Source organism: Diprion similis, chromosome 8, assembly GCF_021155765.1.
Source record: "Diprion similis isolate iyDipSimi1 chromosome 8, iyDipSimi1.1, whole genome shotgun sequence".
In the NCBI taxonomy this organism is placed as follows: Eukaryota; Metazoa; Arthropoda; class Insecta; order Hymenoptera; family Diprionidae; genus Diprion; species Diprion similis.
The window spans coordinates 1,293,169-1,313,565 of NC_060112.1; the positions used below are offsets into that span (position 1 = coordinate 1,293,169).

Consider the following 20,397-nt stretch of genomic DNA (forward strand, 5'->3'; position numbering starts at 1 on the left):
ACGGATTGGCACTATAGTTGAATGAAGAAAAAAATGGTTGATTTTTAATTATTTTACAGATATGTGAACTTTTGTTTTCTAGCTGGAGATGCTTGTACTACACGTATTCTTTTACTTTCGGTCTGACTATACTGTGGGACAAGCCGTGGCTCTGGGATATAAAGAATTGCTATTACAATTACCCGTTTCATTCAGTCACTCACGATGTATGGTGGTACTACATGGTCTCGATGGCGTTTTACTGGTCGCTAAGCTTCTCTCAGTTCTTTGATGTCAAACGAAAAGATTTCTGGCAAATGTTCATTCATCATATCGCCACCATAATCCTAATGTGCTTTTCATGGGTCGGAAACTTAACCAGAATTGGTTCTCTAGTCCTATTGGTGCACGACTGCGCTGACATATTCTTAGAAGTAAGATATTAATATTTCTAATAACAGTAAAGTCAGATATTGACAGCACTGACTAATTTTTCACTTTTCACAAATCATTTCAGGCAGCAAAAATGGCAAAGTATGCTAACTACCAAAAATTGTGCGATTTCATATTTGTTATCTTCACTGTTCTCTGGATTGTTACAAGAATGGGTGTCTTTCCTTTCTGGATTATTTACAGGTAAATGTTTCATCAGTGTTATGCGATTGTTCAATTGATTTTCATTCACAAGTCACCGAAATATACCATACGTTGTATATTACTTATGTTACAGCACAACTATAGAAGCACCACAAATCGTGTCCATGTTCCCTGCGTATTACATATTTAACGCGTTGCTAATTTTATTACTTGTACTGCACGCGATATGGACATGGCTGATTCTGAAGATCGCGTACAACGCGTTTTATGCTGGACAGGTTTGTAGCTGTCAAATTTTATTTTACAAAAGTCTACGATATTTTTTTCGTTGCTTACTCTAATCCTGAGTTTTCTTGTTCTTGAAGAGTAATTATTGAATTTTATACAGATGGAAGGTGATATACGGAGCAGTAGCAGCGAAGACATATCAGATTCCCTGGTAAATTCCTCCACCACGAACAACTCAAACGAGCCTCAAAAAGTAAAAGTAAATCAAAGGGAAAAGCAGCATTAAACAGAACAAACCTAATGATAATAGAGAAAAGGAGTTGTAGTCGAGTGTTTGTATGACTTTTTGAAAATTACAATGATGCAAAATACAATACGTGAACTCGTGATAACGTAGATTTAAGAAATGCCAGCTCATATAATGGCAGGGGCATTTGAACTACATCTCATTGCATTTATTGTATTTTTAGGTACAAAGAGAGAGTGAAATTTAACTAAATTTTTGTATTCATAGTTCATGACAAAGTGATGCCGTAAAAAAATCAATCACTTTGCCTACAGAAGCCGGAGATTATTTATTTGTATTAATAAATTTAAGGCAAAAACAAAAGAAATATTTACTCTCGGCACGAGCTGACCCAAAGAAAATTAATATTCGCTCATTTTATATTACTTAAATTTTTAATAAAAATGTTGCTTCTTTTTCAATACGAAATATTTTATTTTGAATGTTAAAAAATGGCGTAACACAGTTCTTAACTCTCTAATCACATAATTTTTCTCTTTCCAAACGTTCCAAATTCAATTTACCTCAAAGTACAAAAAATAACCAGCTAAAAAGTAAAGTATAAACTATCCCTGTCAAGGAAAACTTCGACATTTTTTTCACTCTTTCAATCAACTTTGACAGGCATTTAAAATCAAATTCACCATTTCTTACTATACTTACGTATATGCATGTATAGTTAAGCATGAAAGACAGGTTGAAAATTAATTACTTGCGTTAAAATTGAACAATTTGAATCCAATACTCGTAATTCTATATTTTTATTTTGAGAATTCTTTATCAGAAATGTCGAGCTATGCAGGTCTATGCAAGTTGCACAGATATGCCAAATTATTTTCACAGTGTAAACTGATTGAGTAATTGGAAAAACTCTGTTGACATTGGCATTTAAATGTAGATAAGATCAGCAAAAAAAAAGAAAAAAAAGTAGCGAGACTTGTAAAATAGTATTATTAATTTTAATGAACATATTATATGTATCGCCAAAAACTTCGTTGTTTATGATTTACTGTTATAATTTCAGAACTGCAGATATCAGGAAAGCGATGCTTTCTGAAATCAATATACCCTCCAAAACTTGTAGAATAAACATAAGTTGAAAAAAATATTGATAAATGCATAGGTACACCTCAATCGTTGTGTGGAAAAAAAAGGACGTGTACATAATAGGTAATTTTTATGAACAAATATATCCTCATGTCCATCTTGGTTATCGATGTTGAGTGAAAGTAACCAGGATTCCAAAATCTTGCTACGTAATCATTATTTAATCAGCTTTTATATGTTCGTTATTCATTAATATGATGAGTAATAAGAAAAGTGTGAGAAGAAGGGAAAAACAATTGGACAAAGAAAATTTCCAAAAATTTTTTTGAAAGAAGTTACTTTAAAACCTTGTATTTGAATAAAAACTTTTACGATATTACCCGGAACTTGTCAAGCTTGAAGTAAGATGATTCAATTCATCTCTCCTTATGACTAGGTAAATCCAGGCTGCGTTGTAGCAATTACGTTTAGAAATATCCAGAGCCTTGCAAAAAACCGGCATCTTTGAAAGCTTTCGTCAATTTTGAGTACATACAGAATACCAACACTTTCCTAATGAATATTTTTATCGTTATCAGAATCATTTCCCTTTCTATCTGCGTATTTGAAAATTTATCGTTGTTCAAATTCAAACTTTATTGCGACTGTACTGTGTTTTCTTGCTTCATATAATATTGTTTAATTCTTATCGCTTGCTTTTGAGCTATCTTTTCAAATTTTCAAACTTATATGATTAATAATTAGGAATGCAGAATAAAAAAGTATCTGTTGATTTATACATTATAGTATGCACGACTGCTTTGTTCAAAGTTCCCTAAAAGAATATTGTTATATTGTTCATAATAATAGTAATAATAATAATAAGAATATATTCCAATGTAAAACAAAATACTTTTATCGCACAGCTAGATGTAACACACAAGCTGTATACAATATATCGATATGTGTAACAATAATACATTATAGAAGACTACAACATTTTTGTACATCGAAAAGTTCATTCCAATGAGAATTATAGAAACAATTGTGTCCGTGCAAAATGGTGAAGATAAAATAATAATCATAATAATAAACATTAAAGGCCTCAAACAAAATAATTCCATCATGCCTCATTATCTTTGCGATTAAATTGATACCAGCAGCGGCGAAGATAATCGAATATTTGTGGAGAATGAGACTCTGGAATACAGGAATGCTGTAAAAATTTTGCAGGTATGTAAAACGAAAAACCAAAGAACCGCGGGTTGATTTTGTGAAAAATAAATTGCAATAGTCAATCAAATATATATTTCTTGTCTAAATATCTCTAAAAGTGTATACATCGAAAAAAAAGATTAAGGTTTATTCAGATATTTTATAATAATTATTACGTACATTATTATATATAGAATTGTATTAATAATTAAATTTTACCGTTACTAAAATACTACCACGTAATAATAATAATAATAATATAAATTTGCAACCTTAATACATACATATATACAAATAATATGGAGTATACTCCGATCTAAAATTGATTTCCTGTTTATTATCGTTATAAATTTTGTATAGTTTACTCCCAAACATTTTTTTTTTGTTAGCGCGTGTAAATTTCCCACGGAATCATTACAAACCTTTCAAAATCTGTAATATAATATAATGTACCTATCTACTATATTCTTTTTTTATTATTCAAGTTTATTGACAATGAAAAAAATCTGAATATATATCCCTTCCTTCTAATTTACCTTGTTCATTTTTATTTTTTATCGAAATATTGTAATCGAATCATTAATAACATCTATGCATGATAACATATTATCATGTCTGTGCACAAACGGGTAACAATCACAGTGTTATTTCTTAAATCGTTTATATAATAACGCATTGTTACTTATAGAGTTACTCATTTTATTTATTTTCACTAAATATATTTATAGATTTACATTATTTTATACACTAAGTATGCGATTTAAAATACGGTAAGGCCTCGTACAACTACGGCTTGAATATTTTTAAAACATTTATTTAATAAAAAGGGAGCGAATTGTTTGTGAAAATTTCTGTAAAAAGGAAAGAAACACAGTTGAAGAACGAATTCCTGTATGCGTGAACGCGACTATGATTAATTATTAAAAACTAACAGAAATATATTACTATAAAACCGTCCTATGTATAATACTTGCAACAGATTACGAAAGATTTTCGCTTTCTCCAACATCATTTTTACATTTTATCAAAGTACGGTAAAATAATATTAATAATAATATTAATAGGATTAGTTTTTGTTAAAAATTATCAATAGAAATCAGAGCCAGGAAATGCACTCGCACACAAGTCTCGACGTAGCTTTAATTTGCATGTATATAAAAATTCAACGGTTGATTACTCAATGCTTAAAGAAATTCATTTTCATTCAAACAACTGGTATTCCTCACTCGCCGAATAGACATTGAAGAATACGTTTGTACAATATTTCAGCACAGACTTGGATATTTGAAAAATTTCTCTCCTATCAATCGCTATGCTCTTCAACATCGATTATTTCCTGTAGGCACTTGTTAAATATTTTCCAGTAGTGAAACGATGGATTATTATCAAGTATCAGGTTTAACAGAAATTTTTACTTCAAAGTAAAACTACTGTTTCTAGTACCTTTAATCCATTTTGGTGTGTTAAGAATCGACAGATACGATTTAATAATCAAGGGACTTAACTGAAATGTGATATGTTTCGCAACCGTTTAATCATATTCTTTCATTGTCTATCATTCTATTTACTTACGCACAAAAATAACATGTTATTAATAATTTACAATTAATTTGCAATTGCACAATTGTGATAATCGTTTGAATTCATTTGGGATATATCAACAACAGGTGATGATAATGATTGACTTGAAAAATTTACTCTTGGCAAAAGATCCTGTGGTTTGTGAAAACATTTCTATTTCTACTCTTTCTTAATATACACGATTCTCAATTAGTGCTAGCAGGCTGCATCTTCTTGCTCTTAGCTCTGCGATTAAGAGAAACATTCACCGCTTCGATATTATTAACTCTTACAAAAAAAAAAAGAAAGGGATCGAAATTCGATAATATATATATATGTTACAATCGTATAAAATTACGTTAAACCTATAATAGTATCCGTATATTAAAGTTGATAAAATTTCATAAAACTCTATAGGTAGATAAATCTTATTTATTTATTTTTTTCTTTTAAATAATCCTCTTCTATTCGCTACATCCACGTTTACCTTATCTGTTCTTCTCTTACTTTTATTAATTCTCTGGATTATACATCAGAGCAACCAGATCTATTTACACTTAAAATTGATTAATCAATTAATCTTCTCATTTCTTGACACTTTGCTTATACACATTTCATGAGAAGAGCTCGCCGTATCAATGAAAAAATTGCACTTGACTATTCCATTGTGAGATACAAGTCTTTTTCTTATTTGTCTATATTTTTTACCAAAAATTACGGTACCGGATAATTCTAGTATTTTTTTTCTCCTTTGAATTAATTAATGAATTAATTATGTATTAATTCGTTAATTAATCTGCTTATTGTTTTCACCTATAGGGAGCGAATGCATGAATAATAATAATAATAGTAATCGCATGTATTAAAAATATTCAGGCCTCTGTTCTATTAAATTAATTATTTGTTAATCAACAAACATAAAAATGAATTCTTTTAAATAACATATTAATTTAATCGTTAATTACATGCCTACGCGTTAACATTTATAGTCCGTAACCGTTTTTGTTATCGCTTATACAATTTAAGTGATATACGTATATATAATATGTATATTTTAAAATTATAATTATATAATGATCGTAATAATAATAGTTATTATAACTTTATTAATAGTTGAATATAAATTTTTTTTTTTTAAACTTACAGATTCGCGAGTGTGATAAACTCTTTAAATAAAAAATAATGTACAATTTGATGATCTCTTTATGCGACTAATCAACTTTCTTTATAAATACATTAAATTGTGTAATATAGTTACGTGTAGTGGGTAGTACATGATAAATTTTTATTAAATATTTGACAGTACTATCGAAGGCTGATTGGTTTTAGTCAGAAAGGATGAAATAAGTATAATGTAAAACTACAACTGACCATACACGAGGATAAAATAAAATTGCCTACGAATCGATCGAATTAGCCGGCAATAAGATTCTAATGAGCTTAAAGAGAAATTAAAAAAGAGAAGAACGATTAGTTCATTTAACGTGCCAAACTGTGAAAAAAAAAAAAAAAAAAAAAAATGACATAACAGTATCTTCGAATTTAATCGCCCGTTCGATAAAACCAACTTATTCTTGTAAGATCTGTGCTCAACACATAATATAGTAAATAACAATATTTCCATCGACTATTTACAGTAATATACAGGGTGCTACTCAGTATGCAACCGGCGAAATCATTAAACTCAGAACTACAGTATACAAATATTACCACCTGCGTCTTTCAATTACGATTCCGGCTTGTTTCTTTGTACATCCGATTTCTTCCCCTGAATCGGTTCAGCCATTTTGCGAACTGCATCCTCGCTTTTAGCTTCAGTAGACATCTTTTCAGTATTTATTTCTACCTGCTTTTCTGGTTTTTCAAGCTCTTTCAGGTTCGATTGTTTTATCTCTGTAGAAACTGAACTTGCCTCGGTATTTTTTGACAGCTTTTGTTCCTTCTCAGTTTTTTCCGCAGGACTTGTATTTTGGGTAGCTACGTCGCCATTAACTTTTGTAAGCGTTTTTTTCTTCTTTTCAACATCTTTTTCTTCCTTCGCTTCCGAGTCATCCTCGCAACTTTTCACCTTCGGCGTCAAAGGAGATCCTTGGGTGCTTTCAAGAACCACAGTTTCTGGTTCTTTGGACTTTAGTTTAGGACTCTCCGTCTCGGATACTTTTACCTCCAGCTGAGGCTTGGATCTCGCGGTTGTCTGGGTTGTGACATTTGGCAAAGTGTCCGTCGATGCGAACCCAGCAGACGTGACAAGTGTAACGGTGGTGGTCGTCAACAGGTTTGGGAAATTATTCGATGCCGGATTTCCTGTCTTCGAAAGATTAAATATATTGAGCTCTTGTTGAGCTGCGTTTTTAGCCAAATGCAAAGCAATGTTCTCCACCCTCGTTGGAAGCTGCGCTTCGCTTTTGCCCACGGGAAACATGGGACTGTTATTGATTGAAGTGGATTTTGGTGACTTGGGGGAAGAGTGCATGCTAGGTAAAATTTTCTGAATCGTCGGAGGAGGAGGCGCGGTCGTGTAGCCTGCGGCTGCCGGAAGATAGTTGCAGCGTTGGTATTTGTTGATGGAAGCAGGCAGGCTGCTGTGAAAGGCACTGTGTGAGGGGATTCCGATCGGCGATCTTATGAGGGGGTTCGGAAAGCGGCTCGTGTCGGGATACGGCGGCGGAAAGTGGGTGTATATTAGTTTAGGGTTTGTGGTCAACGTGGGCGATGGTATGAAGGGATTCGTCGAGAGCATGTTGATTGGCGAATTCCTTGGCGATATGGGCGAACCTGGATTGCGGCACATATCTCTGGAGAATTGGGTGTTTTGGTAGCTCCTCGCAGTTGGGGAATAAGGGGGCGGTGTGACGATGGGTGCATTGGCGCTGGACACAATTGGTGACAGAGTTTTAGGGTCGATGGTCATCATGCTGAGAGAGCTGTTCTTTGGAGGATTCTGCACAGTTTGATCCTTGTCTTTGCTCTCATTCGATACTCCGTACATTCGCTTAACGCCAGACGACGGATTGCCCAGATATCGCGGCATGTTCCGCATCTTGAATATCTTGGCAGGCTTGGAAGTTATTGGCTTGGTATGGTTGCCATCCGACGCCGAGATCCCCTGACTTTGGGTCTGCATTTCTTTGGCCTGATTCCTGGCAGCAACGTAGTTGTTTTTCGACAATGTCGGATTCCAAGATTTTGGCGGATCTCTTAGTGTTTTATAGCCAACAGGCTGCGACTGTTTCTTGATGGAACAACCCTTCTGCAATGACACGGATGTCGGGACTGACTGAGAAGTTGAAACAACAGAGCCGATCTTGGGTGTTTCTTTAGCAACGGAAGCGTTCGGCTTTTCTTCCGACGGGATTAAATTTTGGCTAGATGTGTAGACGGGGATGTTAGGTACGTTGGGAATACATTTGCTGGAATCTACCGAAGTTTTTTTCGTTATTTTCAATAGATTCGGTAACTCCGGCTTCGATCTTGTCGCTGCTTTGATTTTCTCCTTAGAACTTTCCCCAATTTTGGCGCATATCTCGTTCAAATTAGTCCCCTTGGCTATTATCTCGTTCTTTCGCACCGTTGGCTTCATCGGCATCAAAGATATAGGAATGGCATCCGGGCACGGCGGTACTGTATAGATGCTGGTTATCTCGATGCCGGATTGCGAGCTCGTTCTCTTGGTACCGGTCAAAGTTTGTGACGAGGACAAACGGGGACTATTACTGATGGGTGACGAACCAGAGTGAGCACTCAGACTCTGGGCCACCATTTGTATGTCCGAGGGAGCGGGGCCTTGCCGTCCACTTGAACTACCGATTTTCAAGCTATTTTCACCTTTAGACTCAGTGCTTTTTGTCTGGGAAACGCTCACAAGATTCTGCACGGCATGCGATACGCTTGGACTCATTGCCACCGAGTCAGGTAGGGTTGTGGAAATGTTAAGACCGATGGAAGCTAAGCTCTGACTGGTGGTCGGCGGGTTATTGTTATTATTCTTGACCAGGAAGACTTTCTGGCCAGTCGAATCCGATTTCAATGTTGCCGTAGAATCTGCCTTAGAATCTACTGGCTTTGTGGATTGGCAATCCAACCTCTGAGGCGACGGCAGGATACTTTTGTTCACAGTCGGTGGACTTCGAATGCTCGACATTGTGGTAGTAGTTGATAAAACACACGTCGTCATTTGAGGGGCTGAAACAAAGAGACAACCACCCTGTGGCATGCTCACAAATGTATTTACCGCCTGTGTAGCCATAGTTGTGGAGTGAGGTGATGAGACAACAGTGGTAGCCAGTTTGGTTAACGAAACGGTGGCCGTTGCTTGAGATTTTGTGATGGGAAAATACGCCAAGGGCTTAACATCGCTCTTCGATTGCTCTGGAGCTGTTTTGGAATCCAATTTCCTCGAGTTAAGCAGCATTGTCTTTTTTTCTTTCGGAATCTTCTTAGAATACGTATTGTTCACCTGTCCCACTTTGGGTTGAAAGGAAAGTATAGAATTGGGAACGATTTGTTTGGTCTCGATACTCGTCGAGGCACTTTTTATCTCCTTTCCAGAGTTTTTAGAATTCTCTTTCTGATTCGGATTACCCTTCGTCTCTGTGCTTATTAAATTATTATTCGTATTCACTAGCCGGCTATCGGCCTTTTTTGTACTCGAGGTGGTGCATTCCTGCCTATTTTTCACCTGACTTGAATCCTGAGTCGAACTATTTTTCACTTTGCTTTGGTTGTTGGCCTTCGGCGTCTGACTCACAAGACTCTCACCTTCGGTGTCGAACCTTGTTACCACCTTTGAGGAATTTTCTACCAGCATTGGCACAGGTTTCTGTGACTCTGAACAATCGGTATTTTTGCTGCCCTCAGACTTAGACGAGACCATTCTTGTTTCCTGTGTGAACGAAAAGTTTTTGCTACTCTCAGTTACTTCGGTATGAGGAATGGTTGTACTTAGTAACGTTTCAACGTTAGATTTATCAGGCTCTTCTTTTTTGATCAAACTCTCCAGTATCGGAGCTTCATTTTTCTCCTCTTTTTCAACTTCAGGCATTTTTTCGACTTTGTCAACGTTTTTATCGATAGTAATCAGTTCCTCTGAGTTACCATCGCCATTGCTAGCACTTTTCTTTTCAAAACTAGATATGTTCGTTACGCTCATGACACCAGTTTCGGAAATCTTTAATTGCACCTCTTTCCACTCGCGCTTTTCGCTCTGCTCACGCTTTACTTCGATCGAATCTACCCTGGTATTAGAAAGTATCTTTTCGTACATGTGATTATCTTCGGACAGCTTTAAACGCTTCGGCGAAGACTCAAATATCCTGTAGCTAAGATGCAACGGTACTTTCTGCAACAGCCGTGTGTAAAAACATGACATAAATACGCACAGGCATGAAAAAATGCAAAAAAGAATTTTGATTACATATCTCAATCGTCTAACAAGTTAAGATCTAAATATAAGGTGTCATTCAAGTTCAGAGTTTTCTGCATATTGAAAATTCAACATTTGACACTCCAATTATTATTTTGTAGTCAGTTCACCTCATAAACATAAATACGATTTTGTAAAATTACAGAAAACATTATCAAAAATATTATATCTCGCTTTTTATGCTATATTTGAAAAATTCTACTTACTCGTCTCCAGTGATAAATGTACATGACATCCATAAGTGTATAGTTGCCACACAGGGGTTCTTCTTTGTACATAATGTCCACTCTGTGAGCTTCACTCAGCCCGTATTTAGCACGTATCAATTTTTGCAGATGAAAGATAGTCACTGCAGCTGGACATCTCAAATATCTTCGGGGCAATGTCTTGGCTGCCGATTCTTTATCACCTTCGCCTTGATCCTTTGAGCTTGGGATGTAATATTCCAAAGACAAACTCAGCGACTCGTCCAGAGAGTAAATGTGAGACTCGATCGGCTCGCCCCTAGACTCCGGGGAGCTGGCTTGCGACCTCGCATCGGGATGCTTGCTGTAGAATTCACGGCGGCATCGCATTTCATCTGGAAAATGCAAGGAATGTCAATTCGGCAACCTTGTGATATGAAAGGTGAAATGATAGTGAACCACTTGGAAATAAATCTAACTCTGATAGCAGCCAGGAACTAGTTTGTAAACAATGTCTTGGAGTGTGTGATCTGGTCGGATGTTCAGGAGCGGTTTACTCTTGTGAACCTGTACTTCGCATATCGGGCAATACTTGTTACTCTCCAAATATTTGATGATGCAGCTACGGCAGACTGTGGAGTTAAAAAAAGGAAAGTGAATAACACATGAGGCGAACGGACATTAGTTAGGTTTTTCAAGTATAGTCTCTAAAAAATCATTTTTTTCCTACGCTTCTTATACAATAACAGTTGTGATATAAAGATAATTACATGAGTGAAGACACTCGATGATCGTAGTGGCATCTATAAAATATCCTCTGCATAGCTTGCAAGTCAACTGCTCGTTAAGGGTAGATAAATGCAGTCGATATCCTCCGCTCTGTCCCGACATTCTGCAAAATATCAGATAACAAACATTTATAGAAAATTTTCATCATTGATGGACAATTAGAGCGGGACGAATGATACAATAGACAAGAAGGCATAGCAGGTGTAGAATTATGTAACCTAAACAGAATCGCTTTGAATGTTGTTGCAGCACAGATTGTGAGATGTGCTTGTTTTGATAGCGGTGAAAACAGATGGCGGATTTTTGCAAGAGGGAAAAACCAAAGTCAAGAACGGAAAAAAATAGGACAGGTCCGAAATGATTGCGTCGGTAGACGTATTGCTGTGTATTGTATCATATGTGAAGGCGAAGTGTGTGTATAGATAATGAAATTAGAAAGTAAATTCTGAATTATTCTGTGTGAAATTCCGAACGGGCGATTTGAAGAATGTTTGATAATATGAAATAATTACTTGAAATGTACCTTGCGTTGTAGGAGCGAGCGAAAACCCTGCGATTTATTTGGTAATCGCCATTAGAGCTCAAAATAATGTAAAGAAAGTTGGGTTACGAGTCAAAGCCAACTTGTCACAGATCGTCATTATTATAGTTTTTTTTTGCGTATGGGGATAGAGGGTGGTTTAAAAATGCGCTGAATGTTTGTACAGTTGGGAAACAACGATTTTCAACGAATCCGTTTGGCATGGGTTTCAAACTTTGTTACGAGATTGTTTGACGCTTTTCATTTTCCAAAATTCACACCACTGCGAGACAAAAATTTCAAGGAAAACTGGACCCTGAACAGTAATACAAAATGGCGGATAAACAATCACGCGATTGACCTTGCTGAAAACATCCGGCTCCGGGTTCTAGCAGCCATCTAGCAGCGTACATCAGTCAGCGTACGCACGCTTACTGCGTTCATTTTTAAAATGGTCGCCGCTGACAGGAAAAATACCAAGTGTCATCCAGCAGTATTGTCGACTGGTTAACCAAAACTGCTTTATTTGTTAATAGAGGATACAATATAGCCTGTTAATTAATACCTCGGCAAATAACGGGAGCTACGCATAATCGGCTGTGATTTATTCCATGTTCAAATTTCCCGCCATGTATTCCTAACCTTCCATCTCCACTAGTTTCATTTTTTCCTCTCTTCTTTTTCTATCCCCAAACAATTACCGTTGTTCCATTCGTTGAATTAACTATTAACGAGTTGTTACGATCACTGATCATCAATCACTGATAACAGCTTGCATTAGTCACTGTCTTGAAATGTGATCATAACAAAGTATGTAGCATGTATGTACATTATGTGATAATTCAATTCAGTCAGATATAAGCAACTAATTAGGACTGTATAAATTGTATTGCAATACAGTATCTAATAATAAAATCATGAATACCATAACAAAACTCTCTCTTTCGTACTGTCGAAGCAACGTATATTTAATCTTCGGCATGTGCTTCGGACTATGCATAAGCTCGTTTTTTACACCAACCGACGACGGCGATTGTCTAGAGACGGCAGGAGATCTTGCACTTCCTTTAAGCATGCCGAAATTCAGCGACATTTACGAGCCAAAGGTGAACCTTGAAGGAAAGCCACTGCGAGCGAAGAAAACTCCCAAGGTTTTCATGCGCCCTAGATACTATTCAACAGAGCTTGGCATAAGGGAGAAATTATTTGTCGGTGTACTGACGAGTCGGGAATATCTTTACAGCCGAGGTGTAGCTCAGAACAAAACCATTGCTCACCTCGTAGACAAAATCAGATACTTTATATCGATACCGGAGGGAGCTAAACCAAATGTTTCGCTACCTGGGATTGTTGGCTTCACCGATACCAGAAGCATTCTGAAACCGTTCCATGTACTCAAATACATAATGGACAATTACCTCGAAGATTACGATTACTACTATTTGATCAAAGATTTGACCTATGTAGATGTTAGAAAATTGACAAGACTTGTAAACAAAATCAGCATCAGTCAGGACGTTCACCTGGGTATTGCCACCAGTTTTGATACCTATTGCTCTCTGGGTGGGTGCTTTTCATAAGACGGAGTAACACAAAACACTTATTCTTTCAACAAACATCGTGACTAAGCTTCACTCACTTTTCAGATTCAGGTATCTTGATGAGTAATTCGGTGGTCCGAAAGATGAAAAATAACTTGGATTGGTGCGTCAGAAACACATATTCGGACTCTGACGATGTTAACTTTGGTAGATGTATCGTTCACTCTTCGTCCCTGCCTTGCACCAACACTATTCAAGGACAAACAATCAAATCCACAGTGCTTAATGAAAGCTCTACCCTAGAGCCTAATCTTTACGCACCTATAGCTAAGAATTACTCCGAATCTCCAGTCAGTGTTTATCCTGTTCTTCACCACTCAACCATTTACAAACTCAACGCCTATATTGCCAGGGTAATTTTACATGTTAACGTCCAGGCGGCTGGCATTTATGAATGTGCGCAATTCATATTTTGAAAATTTTTTCTCTCAAAAACATTCCAAATTGATCAGTAATATGACTCGACCTTGAGGTGATGCCGATTGGTATTATCCCAGCCGCCTAGTGGTTAATCAAGTTTTGTCTTTTGGTCCGCACTGTGAATTGATATAAAAATTAATTTCAGCTGGAGCTGGCAGCGGTCAGAGATCAAATATCCACTTTGCGCCAAGAGATATTGAAGACTGCTAAGTTGGGACCGGAGAAGGATCACAGCGTGACTTGGCCCATTGGCAATCAACCAGGGAACAAGCCTCCTGGGCGATTTGACATCGTCAAATGGACTTACTTCAATGAAACACACATGGCTTTGGATAAGAGTTTGAAAAATATGCAGGAGTTTGAAGGAAGCGTCAAAGTAGATGTAGATTATGTGATAAAAGCAGCTATCGACAGAATCGAAGGAAATTATAAGGGGAAGATGAAGTTCAAAAAGTTCTTAAATGGCTATAAAAAGTACGACGCTTCGAGGGGCATGGATTATATTTTGGACTTGGTCTTTGATGAAGTAGAAACCAAGGAGGAGTTAGTGAAGAGGATCGAGATCTGCAAGCCGCTTGGCAAAGTAGAGATTTTGCCAGTTCCGTATGTAACTGAGAATGCCAGAGTTAATTTGATTTTAACCGTTAACAAGTTTCAAAAGAATGAAACTATCAAATTTCTGTCACACTATGCTCAAACCTGCATGGAGAAAAAAGACAAAACGTTTTTAATGGTGGTACGTATAGGATACTTTGTGTAAAATAATTTACTTAATCACTAAAGTTGTAATACTCAAATTTAAAATGCATTCTACACTGCAGGTGCTTCTTTATGATATAAACTCACCATCGAAAGACAAGGACGATGTGTTTTTCGATGTAAAACAGCATGCTTTGTCATTGACAGAGAAATATAAAAAGGATCAGTCTAAGGTCACCTGGCTTTCGATCCGCTTGCCAACGACCGTGAGTTCGATTGAACTGGAGCCATTATTAAAAATTGCTGTAACAGACTTGGTAGTCAGAAAGTTTTCCCCTGAGAGTTTAATTTTATTTGTTGAAACTGAAATGGAGCTGAAGGTCGATTACTTGAACAGAGTAAGTCAATCGAAACTATCGACATCTATTTTTGCTCTAGCAATTCTATACCTCTTTTTTACAAAATGATCACAGGTACGAATGAATACCATTAGCCAATGGCAAGTATTCAGCCCAATGCCTTTTGCTGAATATCACCCAGACATTGCGTACACGGATTCAAAAGCCAAAGAGAACGAATTGGATGTAAACAGAAACTATGGAAGATACGACGAGTATAATTTCAACCACATTGCATTTTACGCCAAAGATTACACATCGAGTGAGTAATCGATGACAATCTTGTCGCAAGTTTTTCTCACGACCTATACGACTAATTTTGAAATCCACAAGTGATATCTATATCAATTTATATTCTAGTACGGAAATTGGCAGAAAGTATAATTCCACCTGTCCGAGCCGATCGAGATATAGCGACAGTTTTAAAGCTGCCTGAACAGAATTTAATCAATTCTGCATTTGAACTATTCATTTTGTTTGGAGATTTGCACCCGTTTCGTGCACTGGAACCAGCATTGAAGATTCGGTACAAAGAAATTAATTGCAGAGGAACTAAAAGTGACGCAATATATACAGATTGTATGAAAGCTCGTAGTTTGAATCTTGGTAATCGTGGGCAACTTGCCAAACTCATACTGCAGTATCAGCATAGCAATTAATCCTAGAATATCTATTTTGCATGAATTGAAAACAGAGAGAAATGGTAAAGGATAATATATTCTCAATTTGTATGTACGTTGATTGAAATAAAGTGTATTTCCGTTAACATATCAATGTTATAATCATGTTGTAATTAATTTCGATTTTCAAGGCATGCTCAGATGAAGTTACTCCGTATTTGGAGCATGAAGTTAGCAAGCAAAGATTGTTTGTTTATCAGAACATGAAATGTGCAATGCCAAATGGTCTGCCAGATTTCAGAATCATGGTAACTGCGGAGTGTTGTGGAGATTTCATTGGATCGATATAATCCTCCACTATGCTATAAATTAAACGAATTCAAGACAGATTAATTTTTTTAAACATATGAATTAAATTTTTCATCATCTGCTTGCAATCGATGAAAATATCCGCAGATTAAATTATATCACCTCTGAAATGGCGAATGCAAATGGCCTGGGAAATGGATTATCAGCTTATCGTCGTGACGATCACGAGGAAATGCAAGCCGGGCCTCCGATGGACCTTTCTTTCAAAAAAGCAACAAATATGAACGGTACTACACACGACATTTTTAATCGATTTACTGCAAAGGAGTTCGACAATTTGTGAAAGATCAAGAGCAAAACTTGACTGATACAAATTTTTTAACTGGTAAACGTAGTCATAGATTTTTTTCAGATTTTGACTTCCAACGGGCTCGATCTATCCGTGTGGGCAAAGTGCCATTGCACACTTCCAATCAACGTTTCCTTACGAGTTCCCTCTGGCTTAGCAACAATTTGTTGAGTTCGATGAGCGGACTGGAAAATCTGGTCAACAGAATACTGGCAGAGCCGAGCAGTCTGGCTTGGCTAGATCTCTCATTCAATAACATAACCGAGATCGACGATGAAATAACGAAGTTCCCGAATCTCAAGATACTCTACATTCATGGAAATGCAATTTCGAATTTGAACAGTGTTCCAAAGCTGCGAAAATTGTGCAAGCTAAGAAACCTAACGCTGCACGGAAATCCCATAGAATCCGTGCCCTCGTACAGATCATTCATTTTGACAGTTTTGCCGCAGTTGATAAACTTGGACTTTGCTCCAGTAGTAGCCGCTGAAAGGAAAAAAGCCCCTCCGGCTGGTTTTTCTAAAATGATGAACGCCTAAGCATCTCTCATTCGAAATATAACTTTTATTTGATTGTTACTTAATAAAATACATTCATATCATTTGTTAATGGAGCCGCGATTACTCTTAAGTAAATATACCTAAGATAATAATTCGACTAAATTACATGTTCATGGTCACATAGGAAATGAAATTGTTCTTTCTTACAAAAATTCTGTCTGATCAATGGCGTCTATGCTTGTTTCGATGCTTCGCTGTTTTATCTGGATCCCCTCCTCTGTCCCTCGATCTACTACGAGATCTGTAGTGGCTCCGCGACGACTTGTGGCTTCCTGATCTTCGCCGCTGGGTCTTTTTCGGTTTGCGCGATCTGCTGTGGCTGTGACTCCGCGATCTACTTCTACTTGAGTGTTTCTTTCGCTTCCCATGTTTTGCAATGTCATTTCGGGAAGGGGAGAGGCTGGTAGATCTGGAATGCCTGAAAATGACAAAAGAATAAAACAATGATGCTTACATAGAAGTACAGCTTTATTGCAGCTGTTTCGACAGGTGAATTCGCGTCTCAATAACTGCATGCAAGGGATTGATTAATTGTGAATGAAAATAAATCTAATGACTTCGTCATTCCATCGTACCTGGGCGATTTTGCTCTTTCAGGGGCAGCATGTGTCCCGCTGCGACTGATGAATCCTCCCCAAGCATTGTGATGCTTTGGTAGTGGAGGGCTGGGCGTGTGACCGTCAACCTCGCCACCCCTTGCCTTGGCTCTAGCTTCTTCGTACCGCCTGCGAAGTTCATCCACGCGTTTCTCCAGTTGTTCGGCACTGACGCTGGGTCGAGCATAGAGACGTAAAACTCGTCGGCAAACGTCTCTGATGGACGACTCACTGACCTTGAATAGCCTGAACCAGGCGGGTGTCGCGGGCAGTGGAAGTTGCAGCTGGCGTGCACCTAAATAAACGCATGCACAAGCAACAGTTTCTGGCTGATGCCTCAGAAATACATCTGAGCGAAGCGAATCATTCATGTAGTTCCAACACTGTTGCATCAGCGCACGGTTCTTCTCATATCCCAGAACTTGAAGGTACATGACGATTATCTTGTGCGGATGCTTAACGTGAACGCAAAAACCTAGCTCCTTCAGGACACGCCTCTCTGCCTTGATTACCTGGTTCTTTAGCGTCACATAACTCTGGTCCAGTACGACGGGCTGGATAGTCCTATGAATAGAAATAGAAAAAAATTATGGATCAAGTTCTTTGACCGCAGAGCAATCTTTTACTTTAGTTGGCATTCAAGTTTAGTGATACAAAAGCTGGAAATATCTCTCATTGGTAATGTTCCTACTCTTCAATTTTGCAGCACTTACTTCTGACTTGAAACTTGTTTAATATGATTGAACACATTAATGACATCTCTGATGCGCCTTGGAGCCTCTTCAATTTTACTCGCCAGACAAACGCATCCCATCGCCGTTGTCTCCATATTGTGCCTGACCAGTGATTTACTGTAATAGAACCGCTGGAATATCACTTGTCCAGTGGCCATAGCAACCTGGAAGAAAACATGAGAAACATCGTTACAAATCAACACTAGGCAATATGCTTTCCAAACTTCGACGTCATTCGTTAGAGGATCACTGCCTGGAGAGTTATTTAGCGCATATAGTAGCCTGTGCGGAGCAATGAATTTCTCATATCGATTAATCCCCAATCAACCGTAATTCAGTGCCAGTTACACATACCGTTTAAAGATATTCAGACTCTACTTTTGTGTAGCTAGGGAGTGAATTCTTTTTTTTTTTTTTTATAAACAACGAGCATTCAAAACAATGCTAGGCACTCTTGCAGTGACTCTTCTCTGACTTGCTGGTTATATCCCATTAAATTAGTGGTTGTGTTAGATTCTACGGGCGTCGGAATGAACGTTTGAAACAAGATTTGAAGTTTTGGAAATAGACTACTTTCCCCGTATTTCTGCTATTCAAAATTGCAGTCTCAAGAGTTTTTGTACTATGAACACAAGTCTTGACAGCGTGATATCGATGCCATATTTCTGGCCATAAATCTGGACGCATCTGGAATTAATATCTTACGCTTTGTTGACTGTTTTTAATTCTGTATAAGATTATTCACTGAAAGCGCACAGGTTTCTACATGGGACAATATTGACAGTACACCGAAGTGTCGATTGAGAATTTTTTTTATCAAGGGTTCAACCGATGCTCAATTTGGGTATCGCCGGCTTGATGCTTTTTGAACCAAGTCTGTATCCAAGATCGGTTGCTTCATTGATGCATCGATTTGGCGTAGTCCATGGATCATTCCTTAGACAATGATCCTTTCGTCAACGAATGACGCCTGTAAAACAACATAACATTGTTACCGTGACTATTGCGCCATGTAATGTGGATTCACAACTAATTCAATAAGCCTTAAACGCTCAATGATACCGCGGGGCAACAAAGTAGCAGTTTCCGCAACTCTGATCTAGCAATACCAACCGACGTACCTTCAGTATTTGTTTATTTATTTGCTTTCCTCAATTTTTTCATACTCAAACTTTTAAAATGTATCAGCGTAATTAACTCTATCTGACGATACGCACCTGAGGAAGTTTTAAAAGTATCCCAGCGGTTTGTATCAGTTCGCATCCTAGGATGCGCAGATCAGTTTCTGTCTCCGTATCCAAGCCATCTGAGTAGGACGGAGTAGAGTTTAATTTCTCTTCAGGCAAGAGGCAATTTTGAAGGGTAAGCACTATTTTCCCATATGACTTGGCGTTTTTTCCTGCGGCTGACTGGTTTGAGTTCTCCTTTTCCTTATCCTTGTCCTTTTCTTTTTCCTTTTCCTTTTCTTTTTGGGTACCCATCCTAAACAATTTCGTAGTATCTAATTTACCCGCAACACTATTTGTACCATACAACGCGAACGACGACACGATGTGCGAATGCTTGGGTCACGTACTCGGAACGATTTGGATCGCGATTTCAGATGCACGGAATCACTGAGAATCGAGTGATTTAAGTAGTGAAATTAAAGCTATTCGTTGTACGATAAGCAACGGTAATATCTAAATCGTATTCTCTTTTACCGTGGCTACTAACGCTATTGAGATTAAAATAATCTTTTAACTGTTTGCTCGATCACCGTGCAATTAATATTAGTCTCGAGTATGCGTTCCGAAACACATAACAAAATGGCGGCAAGCGACGCGTCAAAATCACCACCATGAAGACCACAATAAATGAGTCGCAAGTGCGTACAATATAGCTTGCGCTAACCGACGCTGAACAGCGCTGATATCGCAAAACGCGGGGATGCAAAACTCTTATACCGCTCAAGTGATCAGAGTGAAACTTGGGCAGTTAATGCCTTATTTTGGCAAAAAGTGGAGTGTCTTTTTACTTTTTCAAAATTTTGAAAAAAAATTTACAGATTAGTTACCACCCACAGAAATTGGCCAAATTTTCACAGTTACACTGAACTGATCTAACTATCCGGTATGATGCCATTCGGCGGTGATGAAACGCACATTTTGAGCCCAGTCCCATCAGATTTGATGGTGAAATGACGAAATGGCAGCTGATCTGGTTTTCGATTACGAAGTACACCGAAATCTCATTTTGGCGACATTCGTTACCGATATTACGCGCATGTCGGTAATGTATGCGTGTAATGTCGATAAAAAATTA

The 20,397-nt window shown here is 37.5% G+C and overlaps 6 protein-coding genes across 8 annotated transcripts in view; 4 read left to right on the forward strand and 2 right to left on the reverse strand.

Annotated features, from left to right (window-relative positions):
- LOC124409691 (ceramide synthase 6) overlaps positions 1-1,349 on the forward strand; it is a 3,781-nt gene extending 2,432 nt beyond the window's left edge. The window contains exons 4-7 of the mRNA XM_046887473.1: positions 83-413; positions 497-615; positions 710-854; positions 965-1,349. Coding sequence (XP_046743429.1) covers positions 83-413; positions 497-615; positions 710-854; positions 965-1,090 — 721 coding nt within the window. The 3' untranslated portion in view covers positions 1,091-1,349. The remainder of the gene's footprint in view (positions 1-82; positions 414-496; positions 616-709; positions 855-964) is intronic.
- Positions 1-7,703, forward strand: part of LOC124409682 (integral membrane protein GPR155) — a 26,627-nt gene extending 18,924 nt beyond the window's left edge. For both annotated transcript variants that reach the window (XM_046887457.1, XM_046887456.1), the window contains exons 12-13: positions 6,156-6,161; positions 7,693-7,703. The gene's annotated coding sequence lies outside the window, so the exon portion shown is untranslated. The remainder of the gene's footprint in view (positions 1-6,155; positions 6,162-7,692) is intronic.
- On the reverse strand, positions 5,339-12,307 carry LOC124409679 (polycomb group protein Psc-like). Of its 2 annotated transcripts, XM_046887452.1 has the most exons (6): positions 12,237-12,307; positions 11,811-12,206; positions 11,269-11,390; positions 10,978-11,130; positions 10,520-10,893; positions 5,339-10,229 (listed from the first exon to the last, which is right to left on the reverse strand). In XM_046887452.1, the coding sequence occupies exons 3-6, from the start codon at positions 11,387-11,389 to the stop codon at positions 6,618-6,620; spliced, it is 4,260 nt and encodes a 1,419-aa protein (XP_046743408.1). In that variant the 5' UTR covers position 11,390; positions 11,811-12,206; positions 12,237-12,307; the 3' UTR covers positions 5,339-6,617. The 2 variants fall into 2 exon arrangements, with proteins under 2 accessions (XP_046743408.1, XP_046743409.1); XM_046887453.1 differs by lacking the exons at positions 11,811-12,206; positions 12,237-12,307 and adding an exon at positions 11,506-11,755.
- On the forward strand, positions 12,246-15,699 carry LOC124409684 (chondroitin sulfate synthase 2). The gene is made up of 6 exons (XM_046887458.1): positions 12,246-13,370; positions 13,454-13,761; positions 13,974-14,564; positions 14,650-14,925; positions 15,001-15,187; positions 15,286-15,699. The coding sequence occupies exons 1-6, from the start codon at positions 12,725-12,727 to the stop codon at positions 15,582-15,584; spliced, it is 2,307 nt and encodes a 768-aa protein (XP_046743414.1). The 5' UTR covers positions 12,246-12,724; the 3' UTR covers positions 15,585-15,699.
- A 109-nt stretch (positions 15,700-15,808) lies between these two features.
- Positions 15,809-17,191, forward strand: LOC124409696 (leucine-rich repeat-containing protein 51-like). The gene is made up of 2 exons (XM_046887479.1): positions 15,809-16,141; positions 16,267-17,191. The coding sequence occupies exons 1-2, from the start codon at positions 16,024-16,026 to the stop codon at positions 16,740-16,742; spliced, it is 594 nt and encodes a 197-aa protein (XP_046743435.1). The 5' UTR covers positions 15,809-16,023; the 3' UTR covers positions 16,743-17,191.
- On the reverse strand, positions 16,748-19,872 carry LOC124409690 (cyclin-L1). The gene is made up of 4 exons (XM_046887472.1): positions 19,311-19,872; positions 18,073-18,257; positions 17,339-17,923; positions 16,748-17,181 (listed from the first exon to the last, which is right to left on the reverse strand). Exons 1-4 carry the CDS (start codon positions 19,572-19,574, stop codon positions 16,926-16,928), a joined length of 1,290 nt encoding a protein of 429 aa, XP_046743428.1. The 5' UTR covers positions 19,575-19,872; the 3' UTR covers positions 16,748-16,925.
- Between the last annotated feature and the right edge of the window lie 525 nt (positions 19,873-20,397).